Genomic DNA, 23,443 nt, shown 5'->3' with positions numbered 1-23,443 from the left:
GCCTCAGCCACTTAGTGAGACTCTCAGCAACAAACAACAATTCTCAAAAACAACAACAAAAAATACAAAAGGGCTGGGAGTATAGCTCAGAGGTAGAATGCCCCTGTACCACAAAATCAATAGATAAATAAATAAATAAATAAATAAATAAAACCAGTACTTGGGAGACTGAGACAGGAGGATTACAGGTTTGAGGCCAATCTTAGGAACTTAGTGAGACCCCATTGCAAAATTAAAAATTTAATAGGGCTGGGGACCTAATACCTAGTATCAAAATACATACATACATACATACATACATACATATGTACAAAAATAAATATAGCACTACAGCTTTGGCTATAAAATCATATTCTTAGCTAGGTGTGGTGGCATATGCCTGTAATCCTTGTAAAACTTGGGAGGCTAAAACAGGAGGATTACAGGCATGAGGACAGGCTTAGCAAGTAATGAGGTTCTCATCAAACTATTGAGACTCTGTTTCAAAATAGTTAGGGGTATAGCTGAGAGGCAGAATGACCCTGATTTCAATCCCCAGTAACACACACACAGTCACAGTCAAATTCTTTGGGTGAATTTAGAACTAAAACTATGAATTTTTAGTTTTTAAAGATTTTGTGGGGTTTGGGGGGGCCTAGAGTTACTGGGGATTGATCCCGGGGAATCTATCTCTGAACTATACCCCTAACCCTATTTTATTTTTTATTTTGAAGCAGGGTCTTACTGAGATGCTAAGGTCTAAAAACCTGAAATCCTTCTGTCTCAGCCTCTCAAGTACTAATTAGAGGCATGCACCACCACACCTAGCTTAGTCTTTAAACATCTTTAAAATCCTAATTGTGTCAACATGATCCATATTATTATGCAAGACTAGAGTGCCGCAATTAAAAAAAAATCCTAACTGAAGCCAGGTTGGTGGCACATGCCTGTGATCCTAGTACACGGGAGGCTGAGACAAGAGGATAGCAGGTTTGAGGCCACTCTCAGCAATTTAACAAGACTCTCAGCAACTCTGAAAGACCCTGTTTCAAAATAAAGAATAAAATAGGGCTGGGGTGTGTGTTTTGGAGGTAGAATGTTCCTGGTTCAACCTTTAATAACATACATGCAGAGAGAACTATAATTTAAGAATTAAATTCTACAGAAGTAACAGTATAGGGGTTGAGGGTCTAAGCTGTATGACTAGAGCAGGTCTGACCCTCAGTCCTGCGCCTCCTCAGCCAGTGAAGATTTCTGTGTACCTTTCCCTTCTATGACTGGTGGCAGTAATAGTTCCACCTTTCTGTGTAAAGCACTTAGAGAGCCTGCACTGCAAGCACTCAGTGAACGTTAGCTGCTATTACTGTATGCAATGTATGGATCGAGGTCCTTAAATGCAGGTAAATGTACACAGCTAAAGGGCTACTGCAGCCTTTTACACCATAACACAAAACTGACTAGACCATAACACAAAACTAAGTTCATTCTACAAAAAATCTAATTGCTCAGGCTGATGTAACTCAGTGGCAGAACACAGCATAAGCCGAAGGTACACACAAACAAATGCATGATTAAATTGTTCAGTAATAATATGACAAACTGATTTGATGTTTATTTTCTTAATTTTTTTGAAATGTCTTATTTATTGAGGTACTGGGGATTTTAACCAGGGGTATTTTACCTCTGAGCTATACCCTGTAGCCCTATTTTTATTCCTTTTTTTGTGTGTGTGATTCTAGGGGTAGAACCCAGGGGGTTTTACCTCTGAGTGACACCCCAAGCTCTATTTTTTATTGTTTATTTTTTGACAGGGTCTCACTAAGCAGCAAAAGGCCTCACTAAGTAGCTGAGGTTGTCCACAAACTACTATCCTCCTGTCTCAGCCTCCCGAATGCTGGGATTACAAGCACGCGCCACCACGCCGGCATATTCCTTATTTTGAAACAGGGTCTCACTAAGTAGCTGAGGCTGGCTGTTAACTCACAATCCTCCTGTCTCAGCTTCCCAAATACTGGGATTTTAAGTGTGTGCTACCATGCCTGGTGTGAAATGTCCTTTTAAAGTATATTTAATTGGTGCATTGTAATTATACATCATAATGAAGATTAGAGTGATAAAAACATACTTGCAGTTGGGTGTGGTGGCGCACGCTTGTAATCCCTGAGCTTGGGAGGCAAAGACAGGAGGATCACGTAGGTTCGAAGCCAGCCATGCTGGCTTAAGAGACCCTGTTTCCAAATAAAAAATATATAAAATAGGTCTGGGAGTGTAGTCCGAAGGTAGAAGGGTTTCCAGGAACCCCAGTACCACAAAACAAACAACAACAAAAAAAAAAAAACCCATACTTGCAAATAGCACTTGGTTTATTTTATTTTATTTTTGTGGTACTGGGGATGGAACCCAGGTGCCTTCTACCTCCATGCTATACCTCTAGACCTACTTTATATTTTATTTGGAAACAGGGTCTCACTAAGTTTCTGAGAGCCTCACAAAGCTGTTGAGGCTGGCTTCGAACCTGCACCTGCGATCCTCTTGTCTCCACCTCCCAAGCGCTGGAATTACAAGCATGCACCACCACACCCAGCTCTGGCATATTCTTTTAAATGTTTTAAAATAATTGCAACATATATAATCCCATTTGGCCTTTAAGAGATTCAGGATTGATGCCTATGAGAATAAGACCATATCTTCAAGTCAGATAATATTCCAATATGGCTATTCTTAGATGTGGTTCCTTTGCTATTCCCAAGAATTAGAGATGATGTTTAATTACTATCTTGCTTACACAATTTTTTTTTTTTTTTTTTTTTTTGGTGGGTCTAGGGATGGAACCCAGGGCATTTGACCTCCAAGCTACACCCCTTTCCCTATTTTTTATTCTTTATTTTGAAACAGGGTCTCACTAAGTTGCAGAGGGCCTCACTAAGTAGCTGAGGCTGTCCATGAACCATGATCCTCCAGAGTCAGCCTCCCAAATGCTGGGATTACAAGCGTGTGCCACCATGCTTGGCTTATACAAACTTTTTACATGCATCTGGAAAGTAAAAAAATTAAACATATGCAACAGCAACAATGAAATAACAACATACGGGCTTGCATACCTATCTTCATTTTTGGCTTCCAAAGGAGGAGCAGGTCCCCTTGATTGACCAAGGGGGTCAAATGCAGAGCCTTAGAAACAATGCAAGAATTCATATTTAATTTGCAACCCAGCAAAATCTATGAAAACATGAAATTTTGCACAAGTTATTTCATTACTTATTCATTACAATGGTTCAGATTCCTTATTTATTAAATGGATATAACATTTATTATGTCTACACAAATATTTCATGTGTTAGCAAACTGTTAAATTTTTAACATATGTGAAATTACATAAGAAGAGCTATGGATTAACAGGTAAGAACAAAAATAAGATACTTTCAGCATTTACTTATTCCACACAGGGACTCACAACCCTCCCAGAACTTTAAACCAGCAAACATATGAGTTACAATTTGGAATTGGGGTTCTAATTATTTAATACTTAAATATTTAATACTTTAATATTTTAATATATTTAAATACTATTCCCACATTTCATTTTTAAACCAAGCTCTAACACATAAATAGTGTACACATACTTAAGTGTCTAGTTCAATATACTTTAACACGTGCACTGCTGGAGCTAATACCCCACTGAGCATTACAATTTCATCACCCTTTCTATTTGCAATGACACCTAAGACAATGATCAATTATAATTAATAACATTCTGGATTTTCTTTAAAATAGTAATGGTATTTATATATGCAAAAACAGTAAAAGACTAAGATCTGAAAAAACCATTAGAAGAGATGGTTTAACAAACCTCTCAGCGCTGCTTTGGTAAAGCCGGCGGCTCTCACTGCCGTCATGGGTCTAGTAACTCCATCCTTCAAAGAATAGGAATCATTTAAAAATATTCTTAGACAAAATCTACCTATTTACAATTTTACATAAGACACATAACTTAATATAGTCCCATAAATACATATACATATTTACTTGTGTGTGTGTATGTGTGTGTCTGTGTTTTACTGGGGATTGAATCCAGGAACATTCTGTCTCAGAGCTATACCCCCAGCCCTTTTATTTTTTATTTTTATTTTTATTTTTATTTTTGTGGTACTGGGGGTGGAACCCAGATGTTTTCTACCTCCGGGCTATACTCCCAGACCTATTTTTGGAAACTGGGTCTAAGTTACTGAGAGCCTCACTAAGTAGCTGAGGCTGGCTTCGAACCTGTGTGATCCTCCTGTCACAGCCTCCCAAGTGCGGGGATTACAAGCGTGCACCACCACGCCTGGCTCTATTTTTTAATTTTGAAACAGGGTCTTGCTAAGTTGCTGAAGATGGCCTCAAATCTTTTGGCCTTCTTCTCTCAGCCTCCCAAGTCCTGGAATGGGTGTGCAGCACTGAGCCCAGCTTAGCCCCAATTTTTTTGTATGTGTGGTGTGTGTGTGTTGCTGGAGATTGAACCCAGAGGCATTTTAGCTCTGAGTTACACCTCCATCCCCATTTTAGTTTTTATTTTGAAACAAGGCCTCAGGAAGCTGCTGAAGGCCTCACTAAGTTGCTGAGGCTGGCCTCAAACTGCAATCTTCCTGTCTCAGTCTCCATAGTACTGGAATTATAGGCATGCACCACCATGCCTGGCTAGTCCCCATTTTTTTTCTGTATGTATGTATGTATGTATTAGTGGTACTGGGAATTGAACCTAGGAGCATTCGATCTCTGAGTTACACCTCCAGTCCTATTTTTATTTTGAAACAGGGTCTCACTAGGTTGATGAGACTATTTGCTGACTGTCCTCAAACCTATGATTCTCTTGTCTCAGCCTCCCAAGTCCTGGGATTAGAGGTTTGTGCACCACATCTGGTAAATGAGAATATATATATATATATATATATATATATATATATATATATATATATATATATATATATATATATAGTGTGTGTGTGTGTGTGTGTGTGTGTGTGTGTGTGTGTGTGTGTGTGTGTGTCACTGGGGCATTCTACAACCAAACTATTCTTTTTTCTTTTAGGTACTGGGGATTGAACCCAGGGGCATTCTCTGAGCTATGTATCAGCCCTATTTTTATTTTTTATTGTGAAACAGGGTCACGCTAAGTTGCAGAGGGCCTTACTAAGTAGCTGAGGCTGGTACTGGGGATGGAACCCTGGGGCTTTCTACCTCCAATTCATATCCACAGACCTTTTTAAAAAATATTTTATTTGGAAACAGGGTCTCATTAAATTGTTGATAGCCTCACTAAGCAACTGAGGCTGGCTTAGAACCTATGCAATCCTCCTGTCTCAATTTTTAATACTGATTTTGGTCAGTATCTGCTATTCCTTACTTGTGTCTCCTCAACGATCAGTCCTAGTTTTCCTTTTCTCCATAAAATTTAAATTCCATATCAGCTTATTAGTGACTCCCTACCCTCCCCTACCACTGGTTTTCTGTATGCCCATGAGAGAAAGTCAGAAATTATTATAAATGGTAGTATAGAAAAAGGCAGCCAGGCGTGGTGGCGCACGCTTGTAATCCCCGTGCTTGGGAGGCTGAGACAGGAGGATCGTGCAGGTTCGAGGCCAGCCTCAGGTACTTAGTGAGGCTCTCAGCAACTTAGTGAGACCCTGTTTCCAAATAAAATATAAAATAGGGCTGGGAGTATAGCCCGGAGGTAGAAAGCCTCTGGGTTCTACCCCCAGTACCACACACAAAAAAAAAAAAAGAAAAAAAAAAAAGAAAAAGGCAGGTCCCAGAGTAGTTCAGACAAGCTAACTATGAGTTCTTTTGTTGGTACTCCCAGGGACATTGTATCACTGAGCTACACCCTAGCCCTTTTTTTTTTAAGACAGGGCCTCGCTAAATTGCTGAGGTTGGTCGAGAATTTGTGAGCCTCCTGTCTTAGCCTCCCAAGTACTGCAGTTACAACTATGTGCCACCATACCTAGCTGCAAACTCTGAGTTCTATATCCACTCTCCAATAGGATTTCTTTTTTTTTTTGGTGGTGGTACTGGGGGTGGAACCCAGAGGTTTTCTACCTCCGGGCTATACTCCCAGACCTTTTTTCTATTTTATTTGAAAACAGGGTCTCACTAAGTTCCTGAAAGCCTTGCTAAGTAGGTGAGGCTGGCTTCGAACCTGTGCAATCCTCCTGTCTCAGCCTCCCGAGCGCAGGGATTACAAGCATGTGCCACCACGCCCGGCCCTCCAATAGGATTTCACCTGAGACCTGAGAACATAAATCCAAAGAGAACTTGCCTCCAGTCTAAACATTAGCCTACAGTTCAAAGAATCAAAATCAGAATATAAGTAACATCTTCAACATTTAAAAATATATATTGAGCCAAGCGTGGTGGCGCATACTTGTAATCCCAGCATTTGAGAGGCTGAGACCTGAGGATCACGGCTCGCGGACAGCCCTCCACAACTTAGTGAGACCCTGTTTCAAAATAAAAAGAATAAAAACAGGGCAGGGGGTGTAGCTTGAAGGTCGAATGCTCCTGGGTTCCATCCCCAGACCCGCCAAAAAAAATAAAATAAAATAAAATAAATAAAAATATATATTGGCAGTGTGTGTGTGGGGGGGAGGGGGAATGTCAGTAATAAATTCAAGTCACTTAATGCACAAAATCAACAACCATACAGCACAGATACCTGAATAGCACCTGTCATTGGTCTTCCCATTGATGACGCCAGGGATGTCTTGGACTAATAAACAGAAAAGCATATTAAAAAGAGTCCTAAAAATGATTCCTTTTAATTCTGAAAAACAAGTTGTAGATGTTTTCTTCAGAACATTTTTCTTCAGTCTATCAGTAAATAAATCCAAGCATAATTTTCTTCCACTCATCATCTAAGGGTACAGGATCAAACTATGAAACTCTAAAACAGGGGTCAGCAAATGACATCCTACAGTCTTTGTAAATAAAGTTTTATTGGAACACAGCCAAGTCCCATTATTTACAACCCAGCTACAGCTGCTTTCATATTACCAAAGCAGAGCTGGGGGGAAGGCTATAACCAGCACCGGATAAAAGGCACAGCCTAAAATATGTGGCCTTTCTCAGAAAGTATGCTGTCTCTTATTTTGAGACAGCACCAATGATCAAATTTATGAGAACTCAGGCTGATTAATAAAAGTGCGTTTCGTATGCCACTCTGCTAGCTGCATGCTATAAAAGGCCACTTTCTTCACTTGAGTATTAATATCAGGGACACTGTAAAACAAATGCCCTGGGGCTCTGGGATCCAAAGTCGTCTTTCTAATCTCTTATAAAATAGAACTAGGAGATGCTACCCCAGACCAATCTTTCATTTTACTCCCGTTTCTCTCTTATTTTATATGATCTAAAACATCCAAATTGTGGGTGATTTGGACACTATTTAAAGGTTTATTATATTCATGGAGTTTTTTTTGTGTGTACATCACTGGAGATTGAAACCACAGGCATTTTACCTCTGAGCTAAACCCCCAGCCCCATTTTATTTCTTATTTTGAAACAAGGTCTCACTAAGTTGCAAAGGGCCTCACTAAGTAGCTGAGGCTGGCCTCAAACCTGATCCTCCTGTCTCAGCCTCCCAAGTACTGGGATTACAAGCACGCACCGCTACACCTGTCTATATTTATGGAGTAGAGTATCTTTCCTCTAAAGGTCTCTAAGGCAAGACCTAAATATATGCCTCTGAAACACATTTTATTTCTTCATTTATTCATTTTTAAATAGTTAGAAGCAATATTATGTTTATATGACATCTACAGGTAAAATATATAAATGGAATACACATGAGACTTGGTTCCATTATGTAGAAAAGGAACAGGAATCAAGAAACAAACATAAGGCTTACAAATGGAAATGTAATAAAACATGTTCTCATATATTTACAAATAAAGATGACTAAAATATTTAAAAATATTAATCAGACTTTTTAAATGTTCATTAAGTATCCAAAATCAAAAATACATTTGGGTCATGAAGTAAAAGAGACAAAATTACAAAACTTACCCCATATCCAGTAGCTATGGGTCTAGTAACTGCTGTGCTTGGAACTTTAGCAGTTATCTTAGGGAGGAAAAAAAGCATAGTTACCAGAATTCAGAGTAAGCTATATAATAGGAAATTGAAAAGGAAATGGAAAATATAGACTAATTAAGAAGGAAATATTTGGCCATACTGCCGGAGGCACCAGCGAATTCACGGGACGGCTACAGCAAGCGGAGGTGAGCCACTGCGGAACAGCCAGGCGGGATTTCTCCACGCAGAGAGCATCTAAAGCTCCCAGTGGCCGAGCTCAGCACACGCTGCAGGGATTCAGAGTGGAAATCAAAATCAAGAAGAAAAACGCCAGCCCCATAGCCGAGGGCGTAGCAGCGGCGCCATATTGTCACTGGCGGCAGCAGCAGCGAATTCAGCGAGGCCAGTACAGCTACATCTGCGTACTCAAGAACAGTGAGTCAAATTGCGGGCCACAGAGGAGAAATCCCAGTACCGTACTCCCTGGGACTTGACCCAGTGGGGGAGGGGCGGTGGCAGAGATATCACACCATAGGAGAACTTGCAACCTGGCACCCCCCACAGTCTAAAGCAGTCTCTATCGACTCTCTGGGTCGGAGACTCTGTGATAAAACCCAGTAAAGGAGTAGTGGGGTCCGAGATACTACTGACTCGAGATCCAGAACACCTTAAGGGAAGTCATAGTGACCCAAGGGAAGAACCCAGAGAAAAAACAAACATCGGAAATCATGGGAAAGAGAAATAATACTGGAGCAATTAATGCCCACAACCCCACAACATCAGAACCCGATAAAACAGAAAATCAGAGATTTCTAGAAGATCAAATCAGGAAAATAACTGTAGAAATAATAGAGGTGCTTCGAAAAGAACTCAGAGAGCCAAAAAGAGATAAAGGATGCAATTAATGAAGTAAAGGCCTCAATTCAAAGCACAAACAACCGATTAGAACACATGGAAAACAGAATCTCGCTCTTAGAAGATGAGCAATCCAAAAATGAAATCATAGTTTCTAATCTAGAAAAAAATATCCGACAGCAGGAATCTGATATTGAAGAAATATGGGCCCATTTTAAGAGAGCTAACCTAAGAATAATTGGAATAGAGGAGGGAAAAGAAAGTGAAACCAAAGGGATCAACAATCTCTTCAAGGAAGTAATAGCAGAAAATTTTCCAAACACAGAGCAAGAGGTTGATACACAGGTCCAGGAAACTTATAGAACTCCCTTTAGACAGGATCGGAGAAGAGGATCCCCACGCCACATAATTGTCAAAATGACCAATGTGGAAGCCAAGCAGAGAATCTTAAAGGCAACAAAAACAAAGGGCCAAGTGACATTCAGAGGCAAACCAATTAGAATCACTCCAGACTTCCCAAACCAAGTCATGAGAGCCAGAAGGGCTTGGAGTAACATATTCCAAACTCTGAAAGAAAACAACTTCCAGCCAAAAATTTCCTACCCAGCAAAACTTTCTATCAAATTAGATGGGGAAATAAGAAGCTTCCATGACAAACAGAAACTGAAGGAATTTATGTCTTCAAAACCAGCACTAGAGAAAATACTCAAAGAGATTAACTACAAAGAAGAAATAGGTAACACACACCAGAACCAGAGAAACAAGAGTTTCCATCCAACAGACAACTAAGATTGGTTATCTGTGGAGATTCATTATTTATGTTAGTCTTTTACCTATCTCTAAATGGTATTGTTTGCCTTTATTGTTAATTTTTAGGATTTCTAGTTGGAATATTAATATACCTTCAGATATAGCAATTGGAAATATTTTATCCCATTCTATTAGTAACTGTTAACTCTGTTTACATTGTCTTTGGATATACAATTTTTTTTTTTTTTAGGGAGTCTGTATACTCCTCTGTTGCCTGTGCCATTGAAATCATAACCAAGAAATCACTGCCAATTTCAATGTTGTGAGGTTTTATGACCCAGATTTTCTCCTAAAAGTTTATAGTCTTAAGATTTATATTTAGGTCTATTATCTATTTTGAGTTAATATTTGTATATGGGATTAGGTAAGGGTCCAATTTTATTCTTTTCCATGTAATTATTATTTTTTAACAATATTTAGTTAAAAGATTATCATTTCCACCACCAAATGTTCATGGAAACCTTGTCAAAAATAACTTGACAATATAGGGAAAAATTTAGCTCTAGGCTTTTATTTAACTCCAATGGTTTATATATCTGCCTTTAGAATAGTACTACACTGTTTCAATTATTGTAGCTTTATATGGTTTGAAATCAGAAAATATATATCTTCTAGCTTTGTTCTTTTTCAAGATCGTTTTGGGTACCGAGACTCCATATTCCATATTAGGATAGATTTTTTTCTGAAAAATAAATATATAAATATATGATAGTTTCACCTAAAAAATAGAAAAAAAAATTCTCTGAAAAGAAAGCAAAAAGAAATATTGAAATGTTATCTTTAAGTCATCAAAAGCTTGGTATCAGACAAATGAAACTGTTATGTGAGATTATCATTTTTAATTTTAGATAAATTGCCATAATACTAGATGTCAACTACTAAGCCAAGCATGGGAGGGAGGGATAGGGAGAGAATGGGGTGGGGATTGGGTGGGGGCTGACTGGGAAAAGTGTGCATGTATGTCTACAAAAGTATGTATCCTACTATGATGTATGAATACAGTGCACCAATTAAAAAAAAAAAGAAAAAAAAAAGAAGGAAATATTTATATAATATTTAGAAGTTTCTTCTAAACTATCTTAAATATTAGGGAGTTCTGTTATTTGATGTGCTTAGACACTCATTTTGAAATTCATTTTATTTATTTATTTATTTATTTATTTATTTATTTATTTATTTATTTATTTATTGTGGTACTGGGGTTCCTGGAAGCCCTCCTACCTCCGGGCTACACTCCCAGACCTATTTTTATGTTTTTTATGTGGAAACAGGGTCTCTTAAGCCAGCGAGGCTGGCTCCGAACCTGCGCGATCCTCCTGTCTCCGCCTCCCAATCATGGGGATTACAAGCGTGCGCCGCCACGCCCGGCTGAAATTCATTTTAGAGGCAAAAGGGGACTTCAGAATGGTGTGAGGTGCATGTGTCTAACATGACCTGGACACTTACGGCTCCCACAGGCCTTTGGCCGCTTGCCTACGACACATGGGCTTGGAGCCAGAGGGTCTGGGCTTATATCTGAGCTCTTCCTCAACTAGTTAATTTAGTATCATTGAGCCTTTATCCTTTAAATAAAGAACATAAAGCATACTGATCAACTTGATGAAATCAAGCAAGACCCATGAAAGTGAAGTGTGCCACACAGGTTAGTTCTTAGGTATAATTGTTTGAAAATTGGCTGTGATGTACCACTAATTATATCTATTAAAAAAAACTGAAAATGCTGGTGACAAAAGTATTTTTTATGAAGAACGACAAGGTCTGGAAACAAGGAAGGGGAGAGAGTGCGAGTTTCTCCTGGAGATGCCTGCGCATTCTGAAGGCCAGGAGGAGCCCAAAGGCCTCACAGCTGGAGATCCTCCAGCTCCAGCCTGGGATCACACAAAGCCCCACCCTCCAGCTGGCAGGTAAACACAGTACCCAGCTTCTGTAGGGCTGCAGTTCAGTGTAGAATCATCTCAAATCCAACTGGATGAAGGCAGTCAGAGAGTCCTAGTGCTGTTCAGGCCATAAGAAAAAGTTAATCATCTCCAGTAAAAGGCAAGAGCTGTGGGAGCTGGGCTAGCCAGTGGAACTTTCTGGAAAAGCTCTATATCTGCCCCTTCTAAGACAGCCCTGGCCACACATCAGGCATTTGAAATGTAGCTAATAAAAGAAGGATCTGAACTTTTAATTTCAAATAAATAGTTATATGTAGCTAGTGGCTATAATACTGGATAGCACAGATATAAAACATAACTTATCTCTACAACTTTTTATTTACCATGTCTCATATTTGGTCAAAAGCAACCAGACATATAGGAGGCAAGACTAGCTAACTGAAAAGTAAAACAAAACAAAACAAAAACAAATGAAAGAAACACAGAGGGGATAGATAAAATAGAAATGCCAGACACAGACTTTAATATGACCATGCTTAACAAATCCAGTGAATTAAAAGACAAGATTGATAAGGTCAGCAGAGAACTGGAAATGATCAAAAGGGAAGAAATAGAAATTCAAGAACTAAAACTAATGTAAAATTCTGGCATTGTCTAGGAAGCAGTAAAACTATCGGTCTACAATAAAATTTCATAAGTTAAAGATGAATTTTGCAATCTTTATGGAAACACCAAAAGAATGTTTAAAAAAGCCAGGTGTAGTGGCACACGCTTGTAATCCCAGTAATTGGGAGGTTGAGACAGGAGGACGTGGTTTGAGGACAGCCTTAGCTACTTAGTGAGGCCTTCTGCAACTTAGTGAGGCCTTGTTTCAAAAATGAATAAAAAAGGCCAGGCGTGGTGGCGCACGCTTGTAATCCCCACGCTTGGGAGGCGGAGACAGGAGGATCGCTCAGGTTCGAAGCCAGTCGCGCTGGCTTAGGAGACCCTGTTTCTAAATAAAAAGTATAAAAATAGGTCTGGGAGTGTAGCTCAGAGGTAAAAGGGCTTCCAGGAACCCCAGTACCACCAAAATAAATAAATAATAAAAATAAATAAAAAATAAATAAAATATAGGGCTAGGGGTGTAGTTCTGAGATAGAATGCCTCTGGGTTCCATCCACAGTGCCACACACACACAAAAGAATGTTTAAAGAACATAAACTATGGTTATGAGTCCCAGTATTTGGGAGGCTGGGACAGGAGGATAGCAGGTTTGAAGATAGCTTCAGTAACTTACTGAGGCCTTCTATAACTCAGTGAGATCTTATTTTATTTTATTTATTTATTTTTGGTGGTACTGGGGTTTCTGGAAGCCCTTATACCTCCGGGCTACACTCCCAGACCTATTTTTACATTTTTATTTGGAAACAGGGTCTCCTAAGCCAGCACGTGGCTGGCTTCGAACCTGCACGATCCTCCTGTTTCTGCCTCCCAAGCGCGGGGATTACAAGCGTGCGCCACCACGCCCGGCCTAGCCATTTTTTTTTTTTTTTTTTTTTTTTTTTTTTTTTGGTGGTACTGGGGTTCCTGGAAGCCCTTCTACCTCCCGGCTACACTCCCAGACCTATTTTTTACATTTTCATTTTGGAAACAGGGTCTCCTAAGCCAGCACGCGCGGCTGGCTTTGAACCTGCGCGATCCTCCTGTCTCTGCCTCCCAAGCGCGGGGATTACAAGCGTGTGCCACCACGCCCGGCAGTGAGATCTTATTTTAAAATAAAAAATAAAATAGGGCTGGGGGTAAAGCTAAGAGATAGAATGTCCCTGGGTTTAATCTTCAGTAACACACACACACACACACACACACACACACACACACACCACTTATTGACTGAAAACTACAAATATTGTGGAAGAAAACTTAAGATGATACAAATTAATGAAAAGGCATTCTGTGTTGCTCATGAATTATAAGACTTAATGTTAAAATATTCATACAACCCAAAGTATCTACATATTAAACATGGTTTCTATCAAAATCCTAATACTGCTTTTATAGAGATAGAAGAAATCACACGAAAATTCATATAAAATATCAAGGGTCTCTAAAAAGCTAAAACAATCTAAAAAAGAGGAACAAATCTGTAGGACTTACATTTCCTAAATTTAAAACATATTAGAATGCAACAGAAATTCAAACAGTGTGATACTAACCTAAAGACAGACATAGAGACAAAGAAAATAGAAAAGAGACCCCAGAAATAAACTCTGGCATATATAGTCATTAAGTAATTTGTGTGTGTGTGTGTGTGCATGATGGTACTATCTATTGAACCTAGAGGCATTATGGCTCTGAGCTACACTCCTGGATTTATTCTATTTTTTATTTCAAAATACAGTCTTGCTAAGTTGCAGAGGCCTCACTAAGTTGGTGAGGCTCTCTTCAAACCTTTGATCTTCCTGTCTTAGCCTCCTAGTACTGGGATTACAGTCGTGCACTACCACACCCAGCTTACTCAAATGATCTTTAACAAGGGTGCTAAGACCATTAAATGGGGAAAGGACAGCCTTTTCAACAAATGGTATTGGAAAACCAGATATTCACATGTAAAAGCCTAAAGCTGGACCCTTACGACACACCATACACAGAATTAACTCAAGATAAAGGCCTGTATGTTAGACCCAAAACTATAAAACTCCTAGTAGAAAATGGGGTGGGAGGAGCTCCATGGAATTGGTCATAGCAGTGATTTCTAAGATATGACACCAAAAGTATAAGAAACAAAACTAAAAATATAGATGCAGAATACATCACACTAAAAACCTTTTGTACATCTGAGAAAACAAGCCACAGCATGAAAATGCTATTTAGGGAATGAGGGAAAATATCTGTAAATCATATATTGCCAAGACATCCTGCTGCCTCGGCATCTATGTGTTGAGGACCCCCACTCCACATAGTTATCGGCAAAAAGCCCCGAGAAAGAGGTATCGTCTCTGGCAAAAAAATATCCCCCACTTTAGATATCCTTCATAACTATTATTCTCTTGGTATTCTTTTAACTCTCTACACGAATTGCTCTGATGATGTGAGATCAGAAATTGAGTCCGTGGAAATAAACGTCCTTGGCTTTGCTCAATAGTAAGGAAAAAACTGGCCAGAACTCAGATGCTGTGATAAGCATTCCAACTGCAGCAATTACAAAGGGTCTCTGACCCTCACTATCACTAACTTAGGTTAAGCTATTAACTCCGGTAACCGATAGCTCAGTTTAAGGAAACTTTGTTTACTCTTGAGACCCTGCCTAGAAACTTTGGGTGTGACTTCAAAGCAATTTGACTGAAGGACAGCTTAATTGCCAAAATACAATAGAGCCAAGGAGAAAGATTGTTGACCTTCACGCCCAGTGTGAGCGTTCCCCAAAACAGGGAGAATGCCTCATGGCTAGAAATGAAAATGACAAAATAAAGGACAGATATTCTAAATATATATGTATGAAGGAAAGGAAATACCGTAAGAGTAAGAAAGCACTTTTTCATGAAGAAGAGCTTATCATAAGAACGTCCCGACTGGGAAAGAAAGGAATTAGAAAGTTAGAAGCAGGTTGCAGAGGGTTTGTGATAAGGAAATGGATTATTAGAGACCAATAGGCCTTTAATAGGCTTTTTGTCTAAAAAAGAGTGTTCAGCAGTCAAGGAAATACATCTGACAACTAAATCCAAGAACTTCACAGTGTTATTTGTGGTGTCTTATTTGCCAAGCTGTGTTGTGAGTTTTTGTAAGCTTTCAGACTTCAGAAGGCAAGGCGGATGAGATCTGAGAGACGCCCATCGCATCTCCCTGGACGCCACATCTCCCCATGCTTGTCATTTGGATATAGATGGAAACTTCAAAAAAGAAAGCAAAAGAAGATTCCATGAGAAGGCGTATTCTCCAAGCCCTGGGCCTTGGGCGTGCCTGTATTACCTTTGGAATTTACCTTTGGACCTGCCCTGCTGCAATATCGGAGGAGTTAATCTCCTAAATGCTGGACTAGTCATTTACTTTGTTTATATGTAATTTACTATTGTTTTGCTGTGATTGCCCCCCTTCCCTTTCTTTTTTCTCCTATTATTAATCTCACTGGTGAAGGGTATAAATTTCTCTGGGTTCCTGTAATAAATTGTCATTGGCTCAAGAAGCCTTTGTCCACCTCAAATTCTTTCCCAAGCGCCGTACCTAAAAACTTAGGGAATTCATAGAGGGGAAAGAATTGCTGCAGATAGCCTTCTGCAGAACTCCACCTGCCTTTTGCCCCATCTTTCTGAGGATTTGACCGGGAGCTGACAATAACGACCCAACTGAGATTAGTCGGCAACAATATATCTAATAAGTTAACATCCAAGCATATAAAGAACTCCTCCAACTCAACAATAAAAATGGACAAGTGTTGATTGATAAATGAATGGGTAAACAAAATGTGGTTCATATATACAACAGAAGCTTTAAGAGGAGGGAATTCTGTCACATGTAGTAACAAGGATGAACCCTGAAGACATTACAATAAGTGAAATAAGTCAGTCACCTAAGAGTACTTGAATCCATAGAAGTAGAAAGCAGAATCGTGGTTATTCAGGGCTTGGGACAGAGAAGATAGGGAACAGAGTTTCAGATTTGTGAATGAAAAAGCTTGAAGACCTGTCTCACAACAACATACAACTACTGCACTGTACATCTAAAAATGATTAAGATGGTAAATTCTATGATATGTGATTTTTTACCCTGTTTTATTAAAAATTTCACTTACTGGAGGTCTTCTGCCATGACTAGTCCTCACTGCTTGCTGAAAACCTGTATCATTTTCCAAGTCCTAAAATGAAAAGGCAAATTTAACATTCAAAATAAGTGAGAACTGAAAAATAAAAGAAGTTTGAGGTCCTCTGTTTGGTATTCAAAATCCTCTACAATTCGTCCCAGCCCAGATGCTGACAAAGGCTTGGCTCAAAGACTCCTGTCCTTAAATCTCTCCCAAAATGAACACCCTTCCTCTTCTAGGAGGAGGATGACTGATTATGTTAGTCTATTTTAAGGACACTATTGACTAGTACTGTTCAAATGGGTGGTATAATGTTTAAAAGATCAAGTATACCAGCATATGGCCTTTCTTCTCTTTCTTTCTCTAGTAGCTACAAAAGAAAAGAGATTCACATCTCCCCCCTCCTTCTCCAAACCCACTGTCTTTTTCTTTTCTTTTTTGCCAAATGCTAGGTCATGTTACCACCCCAACCCGAGAAAGCCCCAGGACAACAATGCTGTATTCTCTGTAAGGAAGGAGGCAAACATTTTCTCTTATCCTGTTTCCATTTTCCCCAGTGAAAAAACTTTTAATCTCACTAGACAGAGGCTGAGCTTCAGCCTGGAGCTAATCTAGCAAAGAGGGGGTTCCACTGAGTGCAGCCTGTACTGTCATTTGGAACTAATGTCTCAATAGTGGCCCAATGGGAGAGTACCTGCCTAGCACGCAAACTCTGATTAACCTGCTCAATAAATTCTAACTAAAGGACACACTAAAAAGAATCTCCAATTACAAATACCACATATTTTTCTTTGTGTCTTGACAAATTACATAATCTGTGAACATTTTAAGCAATAGTTTCAAGTGATTAAGTTATAAATTGAACTTGTTTGACTTTAGCTAAGATAAAAGAAAACCAGCATAAAACAAACATTGTTCTTATTTTACTGTATAATTTACTTTGTTTTTGGAAACAAGGTGTTGCTAAATTGCTGAGGCTGGTGTTGACCCTGCAATTCTCCTCAGGTCCCAAGTACTAGGATTACAGGAGAGCTAGTAGGAAGTTTAAAAAATGATAATTTTTAAAGCTGGGTGTGGTGGAGAATGCCTGTGACCTCAATACTTGAGAGACTGATTCAGGAGGTTCACAGGTTCAAGGACAGCCTCAGAAGGTAGTGAGACTCAAATCAACCTAGGGAGACCCTGTTTTAAAATAAAAATAAAATCAGGCTGGAGATGTAGCCCAGAGGTAGAATGCTCCCTAGATTCAATCCCCAACATGGAAAAAAAAAAAAAAAAAAAGAGAAAAATTTTAGCTACGCATGGTGGTGCACGCTTGTTAATCCCAGTACTGAGATAGAAGGGTTGTTGCAGGTTCAAAGCCAGCCTCAGCAATTTAGTGAGGTCCTCTGCAACTTAGCAAGACCATTTGAAAATAAAAAAAAAAAAGGGGGTGGAGATGTGGCTCAAAGGTAGAATGTCCCTGAATTCAAACTCCAGTTCCACACAAAAAAAAGGATAATTTTCATGAACCATTAATTCCACTCCAGGACTTTATAGTAAAAGTGTTTTTAGCCAGGAGTGGTGGCGTATGTTTGTAATCCCAGCGCTTGGGAGGCTGAGACAGGAGGACTGCACAGATTCAAGACCACCCTCAGAAACTTAGCAAAACCCTGTTTCAAAACAGAAAATAAAGCTGGGAGTGGTGTCACACACTTGTAATCACAGTACTTGGGAGGCTGAGATAGGAGAATCATGGTTCACGGCCAGCCTCAGCTATTTAGTGAGGCCCTCTGGAACTTAGTGAGATCCTGTTTCAAAGTAAAGAATAAAAAATAGGGCAGGAGGTGTAGCTTGGAGGTAGAATGCCCCTCAAAAAAAAAAAAAGATTTTTTATTTTTACCTCGGTATCATAGGTTGGATTGTAGTCATTATAACCAGAATAAAGGTCATCCTCATCTGTCTCTGGAGCCAGGTGCACGTTTTGCATTGTGTGTACCTGGAAAAGATTGGCAGTGTAAATATGTGCTACGGCTTTGATCTAGAACACCCACCAGAAACTCACAGCTAAAGGCGAGGTTCCCAGCACACTGGCATTCAAGGGCAGGGCTCTCAGGAAGCAAATGGAACCTGAGGGCCCAACCTCATCATGGAGTAATCTTTACAGCTGACCATGTTGGGGGAGTGGCAGAAGGACAGGAGGTGGCTGGAGGAGGTCGGTCCCAGGCTGTGCTGTGGGAGGTACCCTTTGTCCCTGGCCCCCTTCCTCCCTTTTTTCCCCTCTGCTTCAGACTAGACAAGGTGGGCAGCTTTGCTCTATCACATTTTTCACCATTTACCATAATGCTCTGCTTTGTCACAGGCCCAGAAACAATGAAGCCAGCTGACCACAGGCAAAACCTGTGGCCAAATACTTCCTCCTCTAGGTGGATGTTCTCAGGTATTTTGTTGCAGTGACAGAACGTTGACTAACAATGTGTGCATGTGCGTGCATGAATTGAACTGAGGGCCTTGCACATGCTAAGCATGCTACTGAGCTAAGCATGGTACATGCTACTCCAGCCCCAAGAAAGAATTCTCAATTCGAATAAAGGATAACTTTCAATATTTCTGGTTAAATTTAACTATACATTCCTCCCTCTCTCAGTATGATGCTGGGGATTGAACCCAGGGGCATTCTACCTCCAAGCTACACTCCCAACCCTATTTGTTTTTTATTTTGAAACAGGGTCTTTCTAAGTTGCTGAAAGCCTGGCTAAGTTGCTGAGGCTAGCCTCAAACCTGTAATCCTCCTGCCTCTGTCTCCCAACTACTGCGATTACAGGCCCACATCATAATGCCTACATATATGTGTACTTTTAAAAACTAGTAAGAAGCCGGGCATGGTGGCACATGCTTGTAATCTCAGCATTTGGGAGACTGAGACAGGAGGTTCGTGGTTTGCAGACAACCTGAGCTACTTAGTGAGGCCCTTTGCAACTCAGTGAGACCCTGTTTCAAAATAAAGAATAAAAATAGGGCTGAGGGTATAGCTTGGAGGTAGAATGCCCCTGGGTTTAGCCGGGCGTGGTGGCGCACGCTTGTAATCCCCGCACTTGGGAGGCTGAGACAGGAGGATCGCACAGGTTCAAAGCCAGCCTTACCTACTTAGTGAGGCTCTAAGCAACTTAGTGAGATCCTGTTTCCAAATAAAATATTTTAAAAAATAGGTCTGGGAGTATAGCCCGGAGGTAGAAAGCCTCTGGGTTCCACCCCCAGTACCACGAAAAAAAAAAAAAAATGCCCCTGGGTTCCATCCCCAGTACTGCAAGATAGATAGATAGATAGATAGATAGAAAGAAAGATAGATAGATAGATAATAAGAGCCAGGATTGGTAACACATCCTTGTAATCCCAGTTCTTGGGAGTCTGAGACAGGAAGATCAGGGGTTCCAGCCTCAGTTACTAAGTGAGGCCCTTCACAACTTAGTAAAACCCTGTTTCAAAATAAAGAATACAAAATAGGGTTGGAGCTAGGCATCGTGGCGCACACTTGCAGCTGGCCTCAGCTACATAGTGAGCTCCTTTGCAACTCAGTGAGACCCTGTTTTAAAATCAAGAATAAAAAAAAAAATAGGACTAAGGGTGTAGCTTGGAGGTAGAATGCCACTGGGTTCCATCCCCAGTACCAAAAAAAAAAAAAAAAAAAAAAAAAAAATAGGGTTGGGATGTAGTTTAGAGGTAGAATGTCCCTGAGTTCAATCCCCAGTACTGCAAATAAATAAATAAATAAATAAATAACAATAAAGTCAGTATTTTGAGATACCATTCACATGCAATAAAATTCTTATTTATTTATTTAGTATGTGGTATTGGGGATTGAACCCAGGGGCATTCTACTTCTAAGCTACACTACCAACCCCATTTTATTTTTATTTTGAAACAGGATCTTGAGTGTCTCACTTCTTGCTGAAGACCGGCTCAAACCTGGGATCCTCCTCTCAGCCTTTCAAGTGCTGAGATCACAAACATGTGTTTCCACACCAGGCAAATTCTCCCCTTCAAAGTGTGCCGTTCAGTGGGCTTTTGACTCTTTACTACTTAATTAATTAATTAATCAATTTGTGGTACTGGGAATTAAACCCAAGGGCATTCTACCTTTGAACTACAACCACAGCTCTTTTTATTTTTTGTTTGGAAACAGGGTCTCTCTAGGTTGCTAAGATTTCTGCTATGTGCTGAGGCTGTCCTCCAACCTGTGATCCTTCTGTCTCAGCTTCCCAAGTACTGAGGTTATAGGCATGTGCTTCTACACCAGGCCAGTGGTTTTTAGTATGTGCACAAGGTAGGCAACCATCATCACTAAGTGATTCAGAACATTTTCTTCATCCCGTAAAGAAACCTGGGGCCCTTTCGCAGTCATCCTCCCTTCTTTTCCCCCAGTCCCTGGCAAACACGAATCTACTCTCTGCCTCCATGAAATCACCAGTTCTGGACACATCATACACATGGAATCATATGGTCTGTGGCCTGTGCGCCTGGTCATTCGTTTATCATGCTTTGCAGGTGCATTCATTATGTAGTGTGCATCAGTACTGTACTCTTTTTCATGCCTGAATAATAAATTTACATTTTGCTTATCTATTCATTAGTTAGTAGACAAGTGAGGTGGTTCCACTTTTGGGCTTTTATATCTAATAGTGTTGCAAACATTTGTTTCTCAGTTTACATGAATGTATTATTAATTCTATTGGATGTATAACTAGAAATGGAACTGAGGATCATTTGGTAACTCTGTGTTGAACTTTCGGAAGAGGCTGTTTCCGAAAGCAGATGTTACATTTTCCATCCCATCCTCACTGTATGAGGTTTCTAATTTCTGGGTCCTTGCCAACACTTGTTACTCTCATCCTTCCTTTTAAGTAGAGCCATTTCAGAGAGTGTGATATCTCACTATGTTTCTGATTTGCATTTTCCTGCTGATTAATGATATTGAACATTTTTTGTGCTTATTGGACATTTATATATTTCTTTGAAGAAAAGTCTGTTCAGATTCTTTGCCCTTTAAAAAAAAATAGGTTGTATTACACGGTTGTAAGAATCCTTATTATTCAAGCCGGGCATGGTGGCACACGCTTGTAATCCCAGCATTCGGGAGGCTGAGACCTGGAGGATCGCAGTTCGAGGACAGCCTCAGCTACTTAGTGAGGCCCTCTGCAACTCAGTGAGACCCGGTTTCAAAATAAAGAATAAAATATAGGGCAAGGGGTGTATCTTGGAGGTCGAATGCCCCTGGGTTCCATCACCAGACCCCCCCCAAAAAAAATCCTTATTATTCTGAATGCTAGACCTTATTATAAAAATGATTTGCAAATTTTCTCTCATTCTGTACCTTGTCTTTTCACTTTATTGACAGCATCCTTTGATGCACTAAGATTTTCAATTTTGATGTATAATTTATCTATTTTTCCTTTAGTTGCTTAAACTTTTGGTATCACACTATGAAACAACCAAGGTCAAAAAGACTTAAGCTATGTTTTCTTCTAAAAGTTTTATGGGTTTAGCTCTTATAATTAAGTCTTTGATTTTTTTTTTTTAATGTTTCTGGGGATTAAGCCGAGAAACATTGGATCCCTGAGCTACACTCCCAATCCTTCTTATCTTGATTTTTGAAACAGGGTTTCATTAGGTTAATGAGAGACTCACTACTTGTTGAGGCTGTCCTCATATCTGTGATCCTCCTGTTTCAGCCTCCCAAGTACTGGAATTATAGGCATGTGCCACCATGCTCGGTTGTCTTTGATCCATTCTGAATTAATTTCTCATTATTCTTTGAAGATAAATTTCACTACTGCAAGAGAACATGTCAACCAGATAGGAATGGTCATTCCAAACATGGTATGGTGGCACACGCCTGTAATCCCAGTACTCAGAAGGCTGAGACAGGAAGATTGTAGGTAATCCCAGTACTTGGGAGGCTGAGTCAGGAGGATCGCATGTTCACCAACAGCCTCAGCTACTTAATGAAGTCCTCTGCAACTCAGTGAGACTGTTTCAAAATAAAGAAAAAAAAAAAGTAGGGCTGGGGGTGTAGCTCAGAGGTAGAATGCCCCTAGGTTCAATCCTCAATACCACCAAAGAAAAAAACTTAAACATTCATAAATTTTAAATTACATGCTATTCTAAACAGTGCCATGAAATATTACACAGTCCTGCTTGATTTCCACTTGACATGTAAATCAGCCCTTTGTCCAGAGTATCCACACTGTATATGCTACCAACCCATTAGTCACATAGTTATCGGTCAACTATGGCAGTATCAGAGTGTTTGTGTTCAACTAAGCCTTATTTTACTTATACATGGCCCAAAGCACAAGAATAGTGCTGCTGAGAATTCATACATGCCATAGAGAACCTAGAACGTTTTCCTTTAAGTATCAATTCACAGCATTAAAGGATGAGTACAGTATAATATTTTAAGAAAGACCATATTCACAGAACTTTTACTCTAACACATTGTTATAATTGTTCTAATTATAGTGCCTAATTAATAAATTAAAATTTATCATAGGTCCCTATGCATAGGAAAATCATAATACAGGTAGAATTTGGTACTATACAAGGTTGCAAGCATCTCCTTGGGGGCCTCTGAACACATTCCTTACAGATAAGAGGCACTACTGTGCAAAGCCAGTGGTTCTCAGTGTACATCAAAAGCCTAAGGGCTAGTTAAATTCAGATTGCTGCTCCCCAGCTACCAGTCTGTCTGATTCAGTGAGTCTTATGTGGAAGGTCACTGGCCCTCGATCCCTTAGAATGAGGGTTTAGTGAGCTCCCAAGTGATGCTGATGTCCAGTCCTGGGACATCTTGCAGGTCACTAGTCTAAGTAAGAACTTTCTGATTATGAAACCTATTGAAATCAGCTTTCACTTACACATTGTCATGAAAACAGACAACTTTTAGATCTAGAGATCTTTTTTTTTTTCCTGCTGGGCTGTAACCAGATTGAAAAAAAAAAATAAGTGGTATATGCTTGTAATCCCAGTACTTGGGAGGCTGGAACAGGAGGATCACAGGTTCGAGAACAGCCTTAGCAAGAAGTAAGACTCATTAATCTAGCAAGACCCTGTTTCACAA

General features: G+C 39.8%; 1 protein-coding gene across 4 annotated transcripts in view; it reads right to left on the bottom strand.

Annotated features, from left to right (window-relative positions):
* Positions 1–18,316, bottom strand: part of IFT88 (intraflagellar transport 88) — a gene marked incomplete at both ends in the record, with an annotated part of 125,627 nt that extends 107,311 nt beyond the window's left edge. For 3 of the 4 annotated variants that reach the window (XM_080690095.1, XM_080690094.1, XM_080690097.1), the window contains 6 exons: positions 3,081–3,150; positions 3,830–3,893; positions 6,671–6,724; positions 8,020–8,076; positions 16,339–16,401; positions 18,230–18,316. In XM_080690095.1, the coding sequence (XP_080546221.1) occupies positions 3,081–3,150; positions 3,830–3,893; positions 6,671–6,724; positions 8,020–8,076; positions 16,339–16,401; positions 18,230–18,316 (395 nt within the window). The remainder of the gene's footprint in view (positions 1–3,080; positions 3,151–3,829; positions 3,894–6,670; positions 6,725–8,019; positions 8,077–16,338; positions 16,402–18,229) is intronic. The other variant, XM_080690096.1, reaches the window with a different exon arrangement.
* Positions 18,317–23,443: the final 5,127 nt, after the last annotated feature.

This window comes from Muscardinus avellanarius (assembly GCF_963383645.1).
Source record: "Muscardinus avellanarius genome assembly, chromosome: 2".
NCBI lineage: Eukaryota > Metazoa > Chordata > Mammalia > Rodentia > Gliridae > Muscardinus > Muscardinus avellanarius.
This window is presented reverse-complemented; position numbering and strand designations above follow the sequence as displayed.